This window comes from Crinia signifera, chromosome 4 (genome assembly GCF_055691185.1).
Source record: "Crinia signifera chromosome 4, ASM5569118v1, whole genome shotgun sequence".
Classification (NCBI taxonomy): Eukaryota; Metazoa; Chordata; class Amphibia; order Anura; family Myobatrachidae; genus Crinia; species Crinia signifera.
Genome location: NC_139220.1, coordinates 8,086,156 through 8,106,761, shown reverse-complemented (window position 1 = coordinate 8,106,761; position 20,606 = coordinate 8,086,156). Strand labels below are relative to the sequence as shown.

Genomic DNA, 20,606 nt, shown 5'->3' with positions numbered 1-20,606 from the left:
GTCGGTGGTGGAATACTGTAATCCCCCATCTGGCAGAGGACCTGGTGAGACCTGCTGTACCCCTGTCCCATGGCCACAAACTGATCTCCTGTGCTTCCCAGAATGCGACACCCCCCCCCCCCCCCACCAACATTCTGCAGGCAGCTGCTGTTTATTTGTATTACAAGTAATATGTATTTATAGTTATACATGATGGTGCTATCACTTACTATGGCAGATTTTTATTTAACAAAGGTAGTTTAGAAGTTAGCGCTGTGTATAGGTATACTACAGGATACCTTGTGTGGTTCTAGTGTAAAGAAAGAAAAGAGGGGGTATACTCTGCGCAAGACCATATTTTTAAAGCAAAAACAAAATCTTTGAGGTGTTTCAATAAAAGTTATGTTCTTTTTCATGTAGTTAATGAATTCCATTGAGGTGCATATAATTCGTAAAAACTCAACAGTGTTACTTATACAAAAATACTAATACCGTTATACACACTGGGGATGGTATGACAAACAAGACAAAAAGATGATAAACATGTAATCTAAAACATATATAAGTATAGTTTTTAATCCTCCTTTAGGATTTGCTCTTAATTTAGGCTTTTCTTGGGAGATCCTTTTTAGATCCTAGTGAGTGTCAGTTCATATGAGATCTCACTTAAAACCCCCTGTCAACCTAATGTCATGTCAACCTAAGCCCTTGTGTACCTTCCCATGTGTCGACCTTGCCTCATGTCGACCTTCAGGGGTCATCCCAATGAGTGTCAACCTTAGAGCTGTTGACCTAACGACCCCATACCACCACTCCTGCGGTATATTACACTAATAGACACACTTTGCATCCGCAACAAACTACCTTTTATTAAGTTATAGAACATAACTCAATAGAGATATCCGTAGTGACAACTGCTCCAGGGACGATAGTTTTTATAATGAAGAACCTTATACTCCAGTAACTACAAAACACACAGGGATGGTAAATTCTTATGCACTTCATTTTTAATTGTAAATCATTCAGATTTATTGATCATGGATTTCTCATTCATTGGTACGAAGGTACAATTGGCGCGATGAAGGCCCCCAGTTTAATCATCCACCGTTCCGTCCAAGATGCGCTGGAAGGAGAATGGGTTGAACATGTGTCCCGTGCCTGCGTAAAACTTATTCTGGAACTCCACCCTAGACGGAAAAGGGGGACAGAGAACAGGGGTGGTGAGTGGATGCCCCAGCACACAGCACAGCTACCTCGTTATATAACGGGAGACGTCCTCCACATAGGAGGCGGGGAAGCAAGAAATAGCGACTTTTACAGATATACGTCAACATTATCTTATTATTCTCTGTTACAGGCCCTTACATAGCAAATATTGTCAAAGACTCATCATTGGATCATGATCGGTGTTATACTCGAACATTTTATACCTGACCAGTTTTTATGCATCATATCTCAAAAACTTGAATCCAAAACATAACTTGAATAAAACATCACAAAATGAGGTTTTCAATGTAACGTAAAACAGAAATGAACACTGCAGGGGCCCGTCAGGGCCGGATTAGGGGGGGGGGCACAGGGGGCTAGTCTGTACATTTTTATTCAGTTTAAGTTGTGAAAATATTATGGAGGAAAATAGCACATTATATTTCCAGTTCTATTACAGAAAGAGGATCCAAATCCGGATCGCAGTGTAATGTAGTTTTGGTGTTCTGGCTGCATTTTCCAGTGATACCTACCAGAACCTGGATCCATTAGACAATGCCATCTATAGATGATGTTGTCTAGTAGAAGTCTATGGGCTTCTGTCGGGTGCCGGATGTCTCACCGACAGTTGGGATTCCTACAGTCATTTTTTCGACATCAGAATCCTGACTGTCAGAAGCCCAACAGTCAGAATCCCAATTTACACTGGCTATTTTCCCTTGTGGGGGTCCACGACCCCATAGAGGGAGAATAGAATAAGTCGTGCCCACTGTGCCCACAGCGTGGCGGGTGTTTGAATACGCTTGTCCCCCTATTTGGCTCCTAACAGTGGGGATTCCGATTGTGGGAGAGTTATACCATACCTCCTCTTTTCCACATTGTGTACAGAGAGGGATCTAACTGGATCCCTCCCAGAGTCCCACACCATAAACCCAGTCCAATCATTGCAAAGGACAGCTCGTTTCAGTATAGCTGTCCTTTGTGATTTTAATCACAATTCTAGGTTCATACTGACGTTATATATACCAATATGCAGGAGCTGATTAGTTGATATTTTATCCCCCCCCCCCCTTCCCCAAGAGTAAACCAGGTGGCTACAAACATGGGGCACTAAGGGGTAAATTTACTAAGATATGAGCTATATTAAAGATGAGATGTTGCCCATAGCAACCAATAAGATTCTATTTATTATCTTCTAGAATGTGCTAAAAAAATAATGGTTGCTATGGGCAACATCCCAAATTCAATACAATTTACCCCAAAGATTTTATTGTTTTGCAAAAAAAAAAGGTTACAAAACAGGACAACTGACATCTCCGTAGTTGTTCAGATCATAAAAGCCGACAGATGTTTCCCCCTTGGAGCCAGATGCCTTAAAACAGTTACTGGTGCAACCTAAGATACACAGGGCTGCCAATGTCCTGCAGGACTATTATTGGACTCATCGACACATGAAAGCACCAGGACCTTGGACTACACCTCATGTAATATATGATCAAGGCCAATCTGTGAGACTGCTCAGAAGACAAAGTCTAGGGATATCAGGATGGTACAATGTACCTCATACATAGACCTCTCCGCCCTGTATTTGATACTTTGATTCAATGACTCAACTTAGGAAGTTACCTACCAGTGGAGACGTAGTGCGTGCAAGAAGGCGGACAACCCCTCCATGATCAGTAGGATGGCTATCGTGAGAACGGCAAAGATAGCAAAAATGATGAAAACACCAATAAGCCCTGCGTAGGTGGCGCTGGACAGGCCAATGTGCATCACCATGGTCCACAACACTTCGGAAAGCTCTGCAGGGGAGAAACATCAGGCTGATTAGTACAGAGAGGATCTATAATAAAGAAATCAAAAAGTTCAAGTTTTCCAGGTTGTTACATTGATTTCATGGTATCTTACCTGCATGTGCCAGACTCAGCGCCCAGAGCCGCAGGTAGGAGGCAGTGTTGGAGATGCAGCCCAGACAGTACTCTATGGTGTGGATGGCTTGATGGACAAATACATCTCCAAAATCAAACTGTACAAAGAAAAAACGTAATGTATAGTTTACTGCAACAGGAGGTAAATGGCCTAATTATTAACAAGAGAAGATTATAAGACTTTTTTATCCATCGACTTCGGTAAAAATTTTGTAATAAACAATACAATTTATACAAGATTTTAACTGTGGTGGAGAGTAGGGAGCGTTATTTACTTTCTTCATTGTACTACAGCGAAACGTATGTATGCACTATGCATCGTCATTATACTACAGCGAAACGTATGTATGCACTATAAGTCTTCATTGTACTACACACAGTGTCCAAGCAGCTCACGTGAAGGGATGGATATGGATATAGTAATGCTGTGTACACAACACGGTGAGGTTCCTTTGCTATTAGATTTAATTGCTATGCAATTTTTGGTAACTCATGTGCTATTTACATACAATTCATACTATCTACATTCAATCTGCATTACATAGTCATTGCTGCACTGTCTATTTGGTTCTTCTATTTAAGCTGAATTGGAGCGGGCATCAGAATCGAATAATGATAGAAAGCTTAAAAACATGTTCGATCTCCATTCGATGTCTATACGATACCGATTCAATTTTGACTATATAGTCAAAACTGAAGGCTAAATTGCACAGTGTGTACACACCATAATTCTAGTACCTGTGTCTGGGACAGATCTTCATAATGAGACTTTATACATTATTGTGGAAGCTGGTGGTACAGTACAGCCCCAGAACGCAATCTAGAACCCTATCCAACCTCAGAGTGGATGTAATATCTGTCTCTAACCAGAACTGGTGTTACACTGACCTCTCTATGAGTCATGCTGGAGACTCATTGTGGTGGATGGTAGGTAGCGTAACCTACTTCCTTCATTATAGACAGGTGAAACGTTCGTAGACACTAAGGTCCACAGTTTTCAAGTGGCTTATGTGGAGGGCTAGATATGAATATACTTAGTGCTAGTCGTAGTTGCATCTGGGACAGATTATAATAATGAGACATTATATATTCTCGTGGAAGTGGTGACGCAATCAGTGATACAGTACATCCCCAGAACCCAATCTAGAACCCTTTCCAACCTTAGAGTGTATATATTGTAGAGGAAGAACATTTTGTCACTGAACCCGTACCTCCTCATCTCCGTGATCTCCGTGTCCTCCTCCATGTCCTCCTCCCTGGTCACCATGTCCCCCTCCATGCTTCTCCTTTTTCTCCTCCTTGGAGTGGTTTGTTTGCGAATTTTCCATCTCTGCGATCTCCATATTATCCTCAGGTGAGGATGATGATTGCAGCTGAGGGAGACAGAGCAGAAGCTGGGCCTGAGTCAAGAGCTCACTCAATGGCAGCTGCCTGCTGCCACCTCTACCGAGATAACTTTCAGAGCTGTAGTCTAAAAGGGTGCTGAAATGTGGGTGACATGTATTGTAACATCCCACTGTTATGGGACAGTTAGAGAAGTGCGGTCCCCAGGGCACAGGGGGTTTACAGTGACTGTGGGGAAGATATATTGCTCAATTCGAGGACAGTAGATGGACAGACTGGGGCACAAGTTGTAGCGTATTTATATTTAGTTTAGTTTTTGAGCTACAGTGTGGACATTAATCCCCCCTCCCCCCCACAAGGGGACTTGATTCTCAAACATCAGTGTGGGTGCCATGAACAGGTGCCGGAGAACATCCTATATGGTTACTGAGGTGCCTTTAACACCGTTTAGGAAAATTTTAAGGAAATAATGAGGACATTCAAATGCACAGTAGGCTGCGTGTCCTAGGCCCTTATTCATGTCCATTCGCTCACCTGTGTATTTGTGCAGGCGTAGCATTGGTGAGCAACTGCTCATGCGAATAACTACTTGTTTCGCCCTCCAGTTCACACCTAGCAGTGTGTGCGTGGTGCGGCATTGACGGGCTGCGCCCATTGGAACAAGAAACGTTTTCATAGAACGCCCATGAAACACTGGTCGTTCCCAAAAAACGCTGTGAAATCCGAGTTAGGTGTGGGAGGGGCGCATCCTAGCTCAAAGCATAGGCGCCGAAACCGTGGGTGCTCCGGAGCTCACCGTCGGGGATCCTGGCAGCGCCGCAGCGGGGTCCCAGCAGCGGATATGCCGTCAGCAGTGGGGGTCCCTTCGGCGGATGGGAACTAGTAGCTGTATTAATATCGCTGCTAGTTCCCATCTTCCGCATGGACCCCCACTGCTGACGGCATATCCGCTGCAGGGACCCGGCTGCGGCGTTGCCAGGACCCCCTGCCTACCTCATCCAGGATGGGGGGGGGCACCCTTGAGCACCCACCGGCAAAAACATAAGCCGGCGCCCCTGGCTCAAAGCTACATTGCAATGTGAGAATAAAGCTGCTCAGTATGTGTGTGCTACATACAGAAGAAACCAGTAACTGAGCACCTGGGTGTAACACTATGCTGCACTGCAGGGGGCAGATGTAACATGTGCAGAGAGTTAGTGTGGGAGGGGCGTGTCCTAGCTCAGAGCTACATTGCAGTGTGAGAATAAAGCTTCAGAAGCCACCAGGATAACACAGCACAGAGCACATTTATAAGAGGCAGTGACCTCACAATTCAGCGACCTCTCCCCAACTTACCATACGCTGCGCCTTGATGTGATTGGCTCGTAGGATGAAAGGCTTTATCAGGAGCATCCAGGGAACAGCAATTAGCGCAAATATAACCAGGAAACTCTGCACTTCTTTCTGTAAGGACACGTATGTGTCAGGCTGACACGCTTAGCACACACATAGCAAGTACAGATCATATGACATGACTAGCGCTGACCGGGGGGATCGTTCCCTGCCACAGATTTACTGCCCTATGCTAATGTGAAGATCTGCACGGCTGCAAGCGGAACACAGAACTTTGGCGCTGTCCTAGGCCAGGCTTGACTGTTGTGAAACTACAAGTCTCAGCATGCCCTGCCACCATTTTGCTAGTAGGGTATGCTAAAACTGGTGCATTCTGGGATGTGTAGTATCACAACAGCTGGTGCAAGTGATGCGTCAGTCACCGACAACCCTTCCCCATATGCAGTATAGCGCAGGACTCTAGATACACGCCCACTGCGCTTCCCCACCACTCCCACTTGAAGGAACAGTTCCGTATGATCCTGTTGTTGCTGCCCAGTTCCTGCTCCAAAATGGCAAATTTCACACAAAGGCAGATCTGGCCATGATCCGTCTAACAGAATTGTGCGTTCGATGCTCAAAAATGCTTCATTCACATCTGCGCCTGCGCTGTATGCTAAACCTCGCTATATACGCCCATGTAAACCAATGCGTCTGACTTAACATGAGCCCCAGTATGACCGACCTAAGCTGAAAGAGAAATGTAGATGGACATTATTTCATAATGAAATTACTTTGTTGTGAAAAACATTTTTAGAGCGTTGCTGCCCCCAGCAGGATATAAGCAGGTACTGCACTGCATGATATACGATGGTCACAGCTCGTTCACATTTAGATGATTCCCATGTACGACATGTACTTACATTACAGCGTAGTATATGGAGTATATCAATAGCGCATCTTTATATTGTAAATGGTTGTGAGTAGGGCTCTAATTCCTAATGTGTCTCTTTTCTTGCGTAAATGTTACAGTAATTGTTGTAATATCCTGACTGAGCCCCAGATGATCTACATAGGGATGGCCATCGGTGCAGTCGTCATTGATGGTTGCCATCAAAGGCGATACTGTAACCAGCCATCGATGGTAACAAATTTAAAAACATCGGTTTTATGGATTGAACCCATCTGGTTCATCGGCCAAAAATGATTTCTAATCATCGATGGTCGAAGGCCATCCCTAGATCTACAGGGGTTTATTTACTATTGAAGATAGGATGTTGCTATGGGCAACCAGCTTCTATTTATTATCTTCCAGAAGGTGCTAAATAAATATGTAGATTCTGATTGGTTGCTATGGCAACATCCCCTCTTCAACAAAACTCTCATCTTAGTAAATAAACCCCACAGCGTCTAGGTTGGCAGTCATTAGGTAGACATCAAAATGCCCCCAGCATGTACCCATTACTATATACAGCATTGCAGGAGATGGCAGGGTCCATGCTACTCTCTGCACCCACGTCCCAGCGCCTGGGTTACCTGGTGCTCGTACAGCGGCCCGTTGGTCGGGTCGTTGTAGTTGAAGAGGAACATATTGATGTAGTGAATGAGGATACTTGGTGCCTTCTGGGAGTTATAGACGTTGAAGCGGCACCACTTGAAGATGACCATGAAGACCAGATACCCAAAGAGACAAATGATGAATATCATCTCCGGGATGAACTGCAGGACGATATTCATGTGTCTCCTGAAGTTTCTGTGAAGAATCCAAAATATGAAAATGTTACAGATGTATTTATTACGGCTTATATAGCGCCACCCTGTAACGTAGCGCAGCATTCGCATCAGTCCTGGTTCTATCGGAGCTTACATCTAAATTCCTTCCTGCATTTTTGTCAGCAGCCCATGAACCCAACTGTTCATGGACAAAAAGACAGGACAAAAAGGTCTACACCGGTGGTGGCCAAACTAGTCCTTGAGATCTGCCAACAGTTCAGGTTTTCTCCAGTTCATGTTCATCTGGGGAGAGATCTGCTAACAGTTCATGTTTTCCAGGCTGTGGATCTTGAGAATGTGTCGGTTAGGAATACACGCAGCACATGTTTGGAAATGTAATGGTTGCACCTGTGCACCAGCCAGGTGGCCTGGAAAACATGACCTGTTGGTAGATCTCGAGGTCTGGTTTGGCCAGCAATGGTCTACAGTAGAAGATTGAACAGCTTGTATGGATAGAGACCCCATTTGACAATAGCGTTCCATGGGCAGTGGTACTCCCTACTTTGGTGATACCACCTTTCATAAGGCACGTCCGTGATATATAGAGATGGCAACACGATACATTGGTTTAGGAAGATTCCCTGTATTGAGAAGATTGGGATTTTCCTTACACAAAACCTACATGTGGTTGAAAAGTCCGACTATCACCCCGAAGACCATGTGTGTGATGCCCAGTATGACCGACATCTTCATCTTGTAGGAATTCAGGAAGGTCAGCTTGTTCTTCGCAATGTTCCAGATCTGAGAAGATGGAAACACAATGAGATACTGGGGGAGGGGGAATCTAACCCTTCAGCAGCCCCAAACCTAGTACAGTCCCAGAATACAGACCGAAAGTGCCACCAATTTAGTTCTGCACAGACAGGATATTTACCGGGTCAATCCCAAAGGGATAGGGGTTCCCAGAGAAGACGCCAGGGACAGCCGGGTCCAGCTGTAAGTCAAGACCTTGCTCCAACAAATGGTCACTATGGAGAAAGAAGCCGGCTTTGTGAACACGCTAAGATCATACAACACGGGTCCCTGCACTCTATAACAGTGTCTCAGTCATGCCAGGTGTCCTTAATATAAAATCCAAGAAAACGGGAAACTTACTTCCAGGTGTTATTAATGAACATGGGCCGAACCCTCCAGGATGACCCAAATATGTTGAATGATTTGGAGAAGCAGTCGTTGTAGATGAACCCGGTGTAGATGGAAAATATGGACATGAGGAATATCAGGTATCGTCCTCCAAAAAACGTGTTCCAGATCTAAAAGAGAGCGGAGCAGAACAACGCTGAATTTTATTGTGCCGGTGTCACAGACCTTCGGTTACTCTGAGGAACATCTATGAAACGTGCCAGTTCCAAACAATGTGAAGACTTACATTAGAACATTGCCCCAACCACCAAATACATGTTCCAGATCTATAATAGATCCTATCATAAACCCATCATTTAATGTAACCAGCTGAATGTATTTATATATAGTAATAAGTTATGTCCTCACCTCGTTGTCACTTTTGGCAGATAAAAGCGATTTCTCATTCAAAACCATCCAGGCCGCGAAGCCCAGCATGACGCAGCCGTGTCCGCAGTCACCAAACATCACCGCGAAGAGGAAGGGGAAAGTGATGATGGTGTAGGGGGCTGGGGAAGGGAAGTCAAAATGTTATATATCAGGAGCTAATGTTTGGGGGTCTCACCAAAATCCCACCCGGAGGTACCTATGTGTCACAAGGTCACTATTGGGGTGCAGATTTCATGTCACCATCATCAGAGGTGACATTGGCGGTATTTGGTGGAGGAGATTATTGGAGAGAGATAAAGCGGAGAGAGAAGAATCAGCAAATCGGCTCCTAACTGTAATTTTTTTCAAATGCAGCTTGTAACATGGCTGCTTGGAGCTGATTGGCTGACACTTTATCTCTCTTCAAGGCTTAGTACATAGTTATGGATCTTACTCGGGTTCATCTCCCTGTAGTTGCCGACACCGTACGCGTCCACGATGCCCTGGAAGCCGGAGGTAAACCTGTTGGTCCGGTTGAAGGTTGGCGGCTCAATCTTTGTGGGTATACTGGTGAGAATGGGGGCGATGGTGGAGCCGCAGCGCTCCTGTAATGAGAGATGTGCAGTGCAGGCGTTACATACAGTGTTTACTAATGTGTAGATGTTGCCCATAGCAACCAATCCGATTCTACTTATTTATCTAGCACCTTTGGGAAGATAACAGCTTGAATCTGATTGGTTGCTATTAGCAACATCCCTCACATCTAAACCCCGCACCTTAGTAATTATCCCCCATAGACTCCGGGATACAGAGAAGGAGAAATAGTCCCGGCTTCTACACTTCCTACTACTGGGTGCCAAAATATGTGGCTGACAACAGAGGTGAGAGGCGAGTGTGGGAGGTGAGTGTGGGAGAGATGAGTGAGTGCAGGTGAGACATGAATGTGGGGGCCGGGTCAGTGGGTGGGTCATGAATGTGGGGGCCGGGTCCATGGGTGGGACATGAATGTGGGGGCCAGGTCAGTGGGTGGGACATGAATGTGGGGGCCGGGTCTATGGGTGGGACATGAATGTGGGGGCCGGGTCCATGGGTGGGACATGAATGTGGGGGCCAGGTCAGTGGGTGGGACATGAATGTGGGGGCCAGGTCAGTGGGTGGGACATGAATGTAGTGGCCGGGTCTATGGGTGGGACATGTGAATGTTGGGGCCAAGTCTATGGGTGGGACATGAATGTTGGGGCCGGGTCCATGGGTGGGACATGAATGTTGGGGCCGAGTACATGGGTGGGACATGAATGTTGGGGCCGAGTACATGGGTGGGACATGAATGTTGGGGCCGAGTACATGGGTGGGACATGAATGTTGGGGGCCGGGTCCATGGGTGGGACATGAATGTTGGGGCCGGGTCCATGGGTGGTACATGAATGTTGGGGCCGAGTACATGGGTGGGACATGAATGTTGGGTGCCGGGTCCATGGGTGGGACATGAATGTTGGGGCCGGGTCCATGGGTGGGACATGAATGTTGGGTGCCGGGTCCATGGGTGGGACATGAATGTTGGGGCCAGGTCCATGGGTGGAGGTCACTGGACAAAACATAAAACTAAAGATTCCCAGTAAATCCGGGGACTTGTCTGATGGAAGTTTAATGAACTAAAGGCCTAACTGGTGGCGGCGCTCAGCGACTGTTTCTTTGCCACACTAACACCACGTTCTCACCTGGGGGTATATGTCACCAACGTCTACCCTCTGCAATGAATACCCTCTCCTAGGGGCATGTGAGTACATGCGGGACGCACAAGAGCAGAGGGCTGTCCATCACAGTGGTGTGCACTCACCGTTCCCAGCTGGAGTGCCCGCTTAATTCGCTCTTTGTCGGCCACCGGGCACCAGATCTCAGCAATGACGCACTGCTGGGTGACATCTATGTTGCACAGGTTCAGCACGTGGTAAACCGCCTTCATTTTTGTCACCTTAACCACCCAGTTGGAGAGATTCTGAGCCGCCTCCAACAGGACTCGCTGCCGGTGGGATTCGGTTTGAGTGATGACCTGCAGGGAGAAGGGGTCCGACAATGAGAACATGAGGCACCCGCCATTATACATATAACATCTAACCCCTGGAGTTTCTATGCCAGGTCTACTGAGCCTATACCCAGAGAGCAGGTGTGGGCGACATGACCTCTCACCCCCCTTACTCACTGCATTCATGTCCTCAATCCTGGTGTTCACATCCGCAGCCATGTCCCGACGCTCAGTCGCCGACTCAGGGCAAGGGTAGACTGTCGCTTTAAAACTGTAAAACAAACAAAATGGCTGACAGTGGCGGGAAATTGGGCGCACGGTGGTGTGTGGTAACTTGGACAGTCACCAGTAATGTAACATATGTCCTCCTGTAATGTATGGGAGCCACCACTAGAGGCCGCCACCCTGACACACAGCTACTTACCCCTCACAGATTTTCTTGATCTTGTGCTTGAGCTGGTCACCCTGGTAGAATATGATGAATACGTCCTTCTTCACCTCCTCTTTCTGGGAACACAGCGGCAGAAAGGATTAGATCAGAGGGTTATTCGCCATGTTTCAGTCATCTCAAATACTTATATATTATCTGGATTTGCACTAATAAATTCAATTCAAAAGAATTTTTATTATTACACCGTCCCGGATTCTGCACACAGAACTGGTGTGCCGCATTTAGGTTTAAGGGGCCGGTATGCCGCATTTATAGGTAAGGGGATGGTATGCCACATTTACGTGTAAGGGGCCGGTGTGCTACATTTAGGTTTAAGGGGCTGGTGTGCCGCATTTATAGTTAAGGGGCTGGTATGCCACATTTATGTGTAAGGGGCCGGTGTGCCGCATTTATGTGTAAGGGGCCAGTGTGCTGCATTTATGTGTAAGGGGCCAGTGTGCCGCATTTATGTGTAAGGGGCCAGTGTGCCGCATTTATGTGTAAGGAGCCGGTGTGCCGCATTTATGTGTAAGGGGCCAGTGTGCCGCATTTATGTTTAAGTGGCCAGTGTGCCGCATTTATGTGCAAGGGGCCGGTGTGCCGCCGTTATATGTAAGTGGCCGGTGTGACGCATTTATGTGTAAGGGACCAGTGTGCTGCATTTATGTGTAAGGGGCCGGTGTGCCGCATTTATGTGTAAGGGGCCGGTGTGCTGCATTTATGTGTAAGGGGCCGGTGTGCTACATTTAGGTTTAAGGGGCTGGTGTGATGCACTTATGTGTAAGTGGCCATTGTGATGCATTTTTGTGTAAGGGGCCGGTGTGCAGCATATATGTGTCAGGGGACGGTGAGACGCATTTATGTGTAAGGGGCCGGTGTGACACATTTATGTGTAAGGGGCCGGTGTGATTCATTTATGTGTAAAGGGCCGGTGTGACGCATTTATGTGTAAGGGGCCGGTGTGACGCATATATGTGTAAGGGGCCTCTGTAAAGCATTTATGTGTAAGGAGCCAGTGTGCTGCATATATGTGTCAGGGGCCGGTGTGCCGCATTTATGTGTAAAGGGCCGGTGTGACGCAGTTATGTGTAAGTGGCCGTTGTGCCGCATATATGTGTAAGGGGCCTCTGTGATGCATTTATGTGTAAGGAGCCAGTGTGCCGCATTTATGTGTAAGGGGCCAGTGTGCTGCATATATGTGTCAGGGGCCGGTGTGACGCATTTATGTCTAAGGAGCCAGTGTGCCGCATATATGTGTCAAGGGCCGGTGTGCCGCATTTATGTGTAAGGGACCAGTGTGCTGCATTTATGTGTAAGGGGCCGGTGTGCTGCATATATGTGTCAGGGGCCGGTGTGCCGCATATATGTGTCAGGGGCCGGTGTGCCGCATTTATGTGTAAGGAGCCAGTGTGCCGCATATATGTGTCAAGGGCCGGTGTGCCGCATTTATGTGTAAGGGACCAGTGTGCTGCATTTATGTGTAAGGGGCCGGTGTGCTGCATATATGTGTCAGGGGCCGGTGTGCCGCATATATGTGTCAGGGGCCGGTGTGCCGCATTTATGTGTTAGGGGCCGGTGTGACGCATTTATGTGTAAGGGGCCGGTGTGACGCATTTATGTGTAAGGGGCCGGTGTGACCCATATACTGTATGCCTGAGGGGCCAATGTGACACATTCATTGGTGTAGCAAATTTATGTATACAATTATCAGATCTCTCCTGACTGAAGGAGAAGACATAAGAACTAGGCTGGTCCTTACGGTGACCGGGTCCTCCAGCATGGTGTCCAGCTCACTATACTTCACGTAGATATTTCCCCGGCAGACCCTCCACAACAGTCTCTCGAATGAGGCCATCCGCTCCCTCCCGATGACCCCAGCAGTGAACCTGCATGGAGAAAGAGAGGATCATGGGAGAAGGGAACAGGTCTGAGAGAGACAGGCAGAGGGGTCTACTTAGCCATGTAGAGAGATAAAGTAGCAGCCAGTAACTAACTGCCTTGTTACAGGCTGAGTGTGAAAAATGACAGGAATTGTTGCTATGAGCAACTTTATCTCTCTCCAAGATGTGATAAATCTCACAGAACCTGTGAATTATTCAAATTAAGCTGCAGTAGGGGGCTAGATCCATTCCCCCTTCCCCCCCCCCCCTGATATCCCCTCCTGTCACCCCACCACTTGGATGTCATAGAAATGGAGTTACTAATGACAAATAATCAAGTCCTTCAATGGGTTTTTTCCGATCCTTTTTTTGTGTGTGTTTGATTCTCAGATGTGGATTTTGCAATATGTATTCACCATCGATGCATTTGTTACGATGGTGATTGGTTCTGCCTGGCTCTCTGACTGAATTCTACCAGTATCTGGACGTGAGAACGTTATACGGTTACTGTGGGCCTGATTCAGCCGCATGCGCCAATCCTAGGGTGCAGAGCACCCTAATGGGTGCTTACAATGTTAAATGCACCCCCACACCACCCCCACTATGAACGCCAACCCGAAGCGTGGCAAGCGCAGCGGTACGCGTCCTCCAACCTTTTCATACTCCCACTATCCACGTCGGCGTGGAGTTGATTCCGAGCCCTAAGCGTGGCGAGCACAGCGAGCGGACGCGTATTACTTTACATGTATTCCGCGGCCGCTTGCCACGCTTCGGGCTCGGTGGCTCGCTGCGCTCGCCACACTATCTAGAATCAACTCCACGCCGACGTGGATAGTGGGGGCATACCGCCGCCCCTTGCGGGCTCGCTGCGCTCCCAACGCTTTGGGTTGGCGTTGATAGTGGGGGTGGCATGGGGGTGCTTTTAACATTGGAAGCACCAATTACGGTGCTTATACGATTAATAATCTTATAGTGGGGCCATTTAACATTAAAAACACCCATTAGGGTGCTTATACATTTTAAAATTGTATACCATTGTATATGGCATACAATGCGATGGTATACAATTTTAAATTGTATAACATCAGGTGCCATCGCGCAACATCGCATCGCATACCATTGTAAGGCTTATGGTATACGATGCGATGGGTGCCGTGCTAGGAAACAAGTACCCAAAAATTGATAGCAAGGATGTTTTCTTTTGCCGTCCCATACCTAGTTGTTGCTCAGTGGATACTGTACCCCAACGTACCCTAACTTGCCAGCAGCCGCGGCGGAGGGCACTGTCCGAAGCTCCAGAAGACTGCTGGTATCTTCACTAAAGAAATCATCCGGGAGGTTTGCTTCAGCCTATAACACAGACGTCCCAATTGCCGGATTAGATACGTGGCTATATATATATATGTCAGTGTATCATATATAGGAGGCGCTAACCTGCCTATACTATCCCCAAAACGACAGCATTGGGGGCATCTTCCACATCTGTCTCCTCCCTCTCATTTACATACACTGCCAGGGGCCATCTGTCTGCTTACACCATGAGAATGTCCACTAAATGTCCTCCCTCTAATTTACATACAGTGCCAGGGGCCATCTGTCTGCTTACACCACGACAATATCTACTGAGTCTCCTCCCTCTCATTTACATACAGTGCCAGGGATCATCTGTCTACTTAAACCACTACAATATCTACTGAGTCTCCTCCCTCTCATTTACATACAGTGCCAGGGGCCATCTGTCTGCTTAAACCACTAGCATATCTGCTGAGTCTCCTCCCTCTCATTTACATACACTGCCAGGGGCCATCTGTCTGCTTACACCACGAGAATATCTACTGAGTCTCCTCCCTCTCATTTACATACAGTGCCAGGGGCAATCTGTATGCTTACACCATGAGAATATCTACTGAGTCTCCTCCCTCTCATTTACATACAGTGCCAGGGGCCATCTTCCTTTTTCATCAATCACTATAGAGCTGCAGCATATTGCCTTGATTCATACTGTAACTGTATAATAACACGTTCTGCAGAGCATCTCATCCACAGATACCAGTGTTACCCACAGAACTAGATTTCAGTAATTAGTTCCTCTGTACTCTGAGCTTAATACTCCTTGCAGGAACTGGGTTACATAATCTCCAGCACACCCTAACAGGGTCTTCATTTATTTAAATAATGAAAATGAAGATCTGATACCTCAAAGAAATCCTGAGTCTTCTTCAGAAGATGCTTCAGCTCCGTCAGCTCCAGGAAGTTCTGTTTCAGGGTCTGTTGGTTGTGGTTCACCTCCTGCAATTCCCCTTCCAGCTTCTCCAGGACTGTCTGTCAGGGGGTATGGAGGTGTTTAATGCCTTCCACAGGTAATCCCCCCAATACTGTGCCACTCCATAGTCACATTCTCTGCTCCACCACAGCTCTGTGTGACCCTAAACCCCACCCCTGATGAATAATTGTGACCTCATTCAATATGCAGAGAGCAGAGGTCAGCTCCTGAACTAATGCCACCCTGGGCCATCCACTGAGAGACCACCAATACCATACTCCGATTCTTTGCTCCTCCACAGCTCTGCATGACCTCAAACCCCGCCCATGCGGAATCATTTAGCTCTATTCAATATGCAAAGAGCAGAGGTTTGTTCCTCAACTGAATCCACCCCGGGCCTGGCTCTATGAAAGCTTTAAGGGGAGGACACCAGGTAGGGGCTCCTTTGGGGTCAGGCACCTCTCACACTCACCTCCAGGTCAATCATCTCTCGGGGGAGTGGGGTCTGCGGCGTCTTTTCAGGGATCCTGATGTGGATCTTATCATTTTGCATCTCACACTCCAAAAATCCTGTGAGAGAGGTGCAAAATTTCTGCTAAAATTGCCATTTGTGGCTCACATTTGTTATATAAAATCAAATAAAAAAATGTGTAAAAAAAAATGATATTTCCTATATAAGGTGACATTACAGATCATTATGATGAATAAAAGTGTTTGCTTGTCGATTTTCACACCTATTTTGACAAATTCAATCAGCGCTCAAAGGGTTAATTCCCGCAGTAATGTATAAACAAGCACAAAAGCTCTGTTATCATGTCAGTGTAAAGGGTCATGTGGGTCTGGGGCTGCCAATGAAGGGAAAGAGGTGTGGCCAGTGCAGCGGGGTGTGTGGCCAGAGCTATGTGGGTGTGTACCGACCCTGCACTATCAGTCTCATTATCTATACCAATATGTTTAAATATGAAAATTTGAATAATTTTGTCAGAAAAATTGAATTACATTTTTAATACTTATAATTTCTGGGAAATGATGTAAGTGACTGAAAAATGAAAACTGTATTGAGGGATCATATTAATTACATACTAAAAGAAAAAGGAATGTGAATATTACTGGTAAGTGCATCACATGCTAACACGCAGCGAACACGTGACCTTTATACATGCGCAGACATAATCCAGGTACTCACGCAGGATCCGCTGCATCCCCTCACACCGCCGCACCTCGTTCACGAACCTGCGCTGGAAGCTGTTGATGGAGGCGTTCAGCTGCAATAAACAGCAGAGTGTTACCCATCGCGAACAGTGAAATTAGCGCTATAGTTACTAAAAGGTTCATTTTCTTCTATTTAAAATCAATGTATTTTGGGGACTCGGAGGCCAGAAAACGTCTGGGTATGCTGCACACAAATGGCCACCAGCTGTCAATCTTCTGGCGATTGGCCAGCGATGGCCAGCCATCGCTCGCTTTGTTTGCAACAAATAAATATAACCCTAAGACTTGTGTATTGTTGACAAGTGCCTTCTTACACCTGCGGAGGTGAAACAGAGCAGGCGAGCGCAATGAGCCCGCGTTCAGCCGCAACACATTCAGTTATGGATCCCTGATGAAGTCACTCTGTGAAACGCGTAGGGTAGGAGTGTTGCTATTTTCTAACTTATGGAAATACTGGCACCCTGTTCTGATTTCAGAGATTACACTTAGTGGCATTTTTGGGCAGGATAAAAAGCATGATTTCATGGGAGGTTTTTCTTTTGTATGTGCATCTTATCCCTATGTGCGTTTGCACCCGCCCCTGGATGCGCCAAGTCCTTAGATGGATCACTGGTAACCCCACCATCCAGTATAGCAAATCATTCCATCAGCTACTTACATCCCTGAACTGGACCAGTCCCAGCTCCCCCAGCTCAGCGATGCAGCAGTACCCAGCCTCCACCTGTAGGATCAGCTGTGTCAGGCACATCTCCTCACTCCGGAACAGGGACCCCATCCTGATAGTAGCCTGCGGCGTGGCCCCTCAGCTTAGACTGCAAGAGAAAACAATAGTCGCATTGTAGAACCGGTCGGTGAAACGCGTCCAAGGCATCGGTTTTGGGGACATTATTTTTGTTTACCAAAAACACAACTTTAATACAAAGATCCCTTCTTCCTATAAGTCTGGGTTGGGTACATTCCTAGTATTAGTCCTTGGTGTGGGGACTAATAACACTGTAGACTCGACAGAGCGATAACTCACCAGGAACCTGTGACTCCACCAGGATAATAACTAGATGACTCGCTGCGGTCTAAATTCTATTACTCCCCAAATAAGCCCCAGAGGCGGCTGAGGTTGTGCGTCCTCCATAATGTCCCAAGTGCTAAACATTAACCGAGCGCACAGTGATTGCAGCCGTCACGTCTGTACTGTAATAGTAATAGGGATCCTATACTGTCCCAGCCTGGGTTATAATCACCAGTGACATGACGTATATAGGGGGTTACTATATCTTGGAGAGTGATACAGTAAAGAGATAAAGTATCACCCAATCAGCTCCTAATGATCATTTTTTATCTCCATCCACTTTATCTTTCTTCAAGCTTAGTACATAGATGCCACAGGCTGTAACATGGCAGTGAGGAGCTGATTGGCTGATACTTTATCTCTCTCCAAGGTTGGTACATAAATGCCACAGCCTGTAACATGGCAGCTAGGAGCTGATCGGCTGGTACTTTATCTCTCTCCAAGGTTAGTACATAGACGCCATAGTCTGTAACATGACAGTTAAGAGCTTATTGCTGGTACTTTATCTCTCTCAAAGCTTAGTACATAGATGGCACAGCCTGTAACATGACAGTTAGGACCCGATTGGCTGATACATTATCTCTCTCCCAGCTTAGTACATAGACGTCACAGTCTGTAACATGGCAGCTAGGAGCTGATCGGCTCATACATTATATCTCTCCCAGCTTAGTACATAGAAGCCACAGCCTGTAACATGGCAGCTAGGAGCTGATCGGCTGATACATTATATCTCTCCCAGTTTAGTACATAGACGTCACAGTCTGTAACATGGCAGCTAGGAGCTGATCGGCTGATACATTATCTCTCTCCCAGCTTAGTACATAGAAGCCACAGCCTGTAACATGGCAGCTAGGAGCTGATCGGCTGATACATTATATTTCTCCCAGCTTAGTACATAGACGCCACAGCCTGTAACATGGCAGCTAGGAGCTGATCGGCTGGCACTTTATATCTCTACAAGCCTTAGTACATAGATGCCACAGTCTGTAACAGGGCAGTTAGGAGCTGACCGGATGGTACTTTATCTCTCTACAAGCCTTAGTACATAGACGCCATAGTCTGTAACATGGCAGTTAGGAGCTGATCGGATTGTACTTTATCTCTCTACAAGCCTTAGTACATAGACGCCATAGTCTGTAACATGGCAGTTAGGAGCTGATCGGATTGTACTTTATCTCTCTACAAGCCTTAGTACATAGACGCCACAGCCTGTAACATGGCAGTTAGGAGCTGATCGGCTGGCACTTTATATCTCTACAAGCCTTAGTACATAGATGCCACAGTCTGTAACATGGCAGTTAGGAGCTGACCGGATGGTACTTTATCTCTCTACAAGCCCAATGCATAGACCCCTTCCCCACCCCCACATACATACATGTTGCTATAACACACAATGATGAACATATGGGGGAAATTTACTAAGACGGGAGTTCTGTTTCCCACGGGCTGTTGCTATGGGCAACCAATCAGATACTATCCATTATCTTCTAGAAAGTTCTAAATAAATAAGAAGTTGATTCTGATTGGTTGCCGATAGCAATATCCCATGTGAAATAGAATTTCCCCTTATAAGGGGGATATACCTATCACGGACATCATTAATACCTCAGGTGAGCACAGGACAGGTAACAGGTAGCACAGGTAACGCTGTCTGCGGAGCACATACCTCAGGTAGCACAGGTAACGCTGTCTGCAGAGCACATACCTCAGGTAGCACAGGTAACACTGTCTGCAGAGCACATACCTCAGGTAGCACAGGTAACGCCCTCCGCGGAGCACATACCTCAGGTAGCACAGGTAACGCTGTCTGCGGAGCACATACCTCAGGTAGCACAGGTAACGCCCTCCGCGGAGCACATACCTCAGGTAGCACAGGTAACGCTGTCTGCAGAGCACATACCTCAGGTAGCACAGGTAACGCTGTCTGCGGAGCACATACCTCAGGTAGCACAGGTAACACCCTCCGCGGAGCACATACCTCAGGTAGCACAGGTAACGCTGTCTGCAGAGCACATACCTCAGGTAGCACAGGTAACGCCCTCCGCGGAGCACATACCTCAGGTAGCACAGGTAACGCTGTCTGCGGAGCACATACCTCAGGTAGCACAGGTAACGCTGTCTGCGGAGCACATACCTCAGGTAGCACAGGTAACGCTGTCTGCGGAGCACATACCTCAGGTAGCACAGGTAACGCTCTCTGCGGAGCACATACCTCAGGTAACGCTCTCTGCGGAGCACATACCTCAGGTAGCACAGGTAACGCTGTCTGCGGAGCACATACCTCAGGTAGCACAGGTAACGCTGTCTGCGGAGCACATACCTCAGGTAGCACAGGTAACGCCCTCCGCGGAGCACATACCTCAGGTAGCACAGGTAACGCTGTCTGCAGAGCACATACCTCAGGTAGCACAGGTAACGCCCTCCGCGGAGCACATACCTCAGGTAGCACAGGTAACGCTGTCTGCGGAGCACATACCTCAGGTAGCACAGGTAACGCTGTCTGCGGAGCACATACCTCAGGTAGCACAGGTAACGCTGTCTGCAGAGCACATACCTCAGGTAGCACAGGTAACGCCCTCCGCGGAGCACATACCTCAGGTAGCACAGGTAACGCTGTCTGCGGAGCACATACCTCAGGTAGCACAGGTAACACTGTCTGAGGAGCACATACCTCAGGTAGCACAGGTAACGCTGTCTGCG

At 47.1% G+C, this 20,606-nt stretch overlaps 1 protein-coding gene across 1 annotated transcript; it reads right to left on the bottom strand.

Annotated features, from left to right (window-relative positions):
• Positions 1-906: 906 nt before the first annotated feature.
• ATP6V0A4 (ATPase H+ transporting V0 subunit a4) lies at positions 907-18,432 on the bottom strand. The gene is made up of 20 exons (XM_083180931.1): positions 17,499-18,432; positions 16,815-16,893; positions 16,101-16,198; positions 15,562-15,687; positions 14,618-14,715; positions 13,245-13,371; positions 11,480-11,562; positions 11,233-11,326; positions 10,870-11,082; positions 9,487-9,637; positions 9,033-9,172; positions 8,637-8,794; positions 8,416-8,509; positions 8,164-8,282; positions 7,305-7,521; positions 5,793-5,900; positions 4,325-4,486; positions 3,094-3,211; positions 2,816-2,987; positions 907-1,166 (listed from the first exon to the last, which is right to left on the bottom strand). Exons 1-20 carry the CDS (start codon positions 17,613-17,615, stop codon positions 1,073-1,075), a joined length of 2,568 nt encoding a protein of 855 aa, XP_083037057.1. The 5' UTR covers positions 17,616-18,432; the 3' UTR covers positions 907-1,072.
• Positions 18,433-20,606: the final 2,174 nt, after the last annotated feature.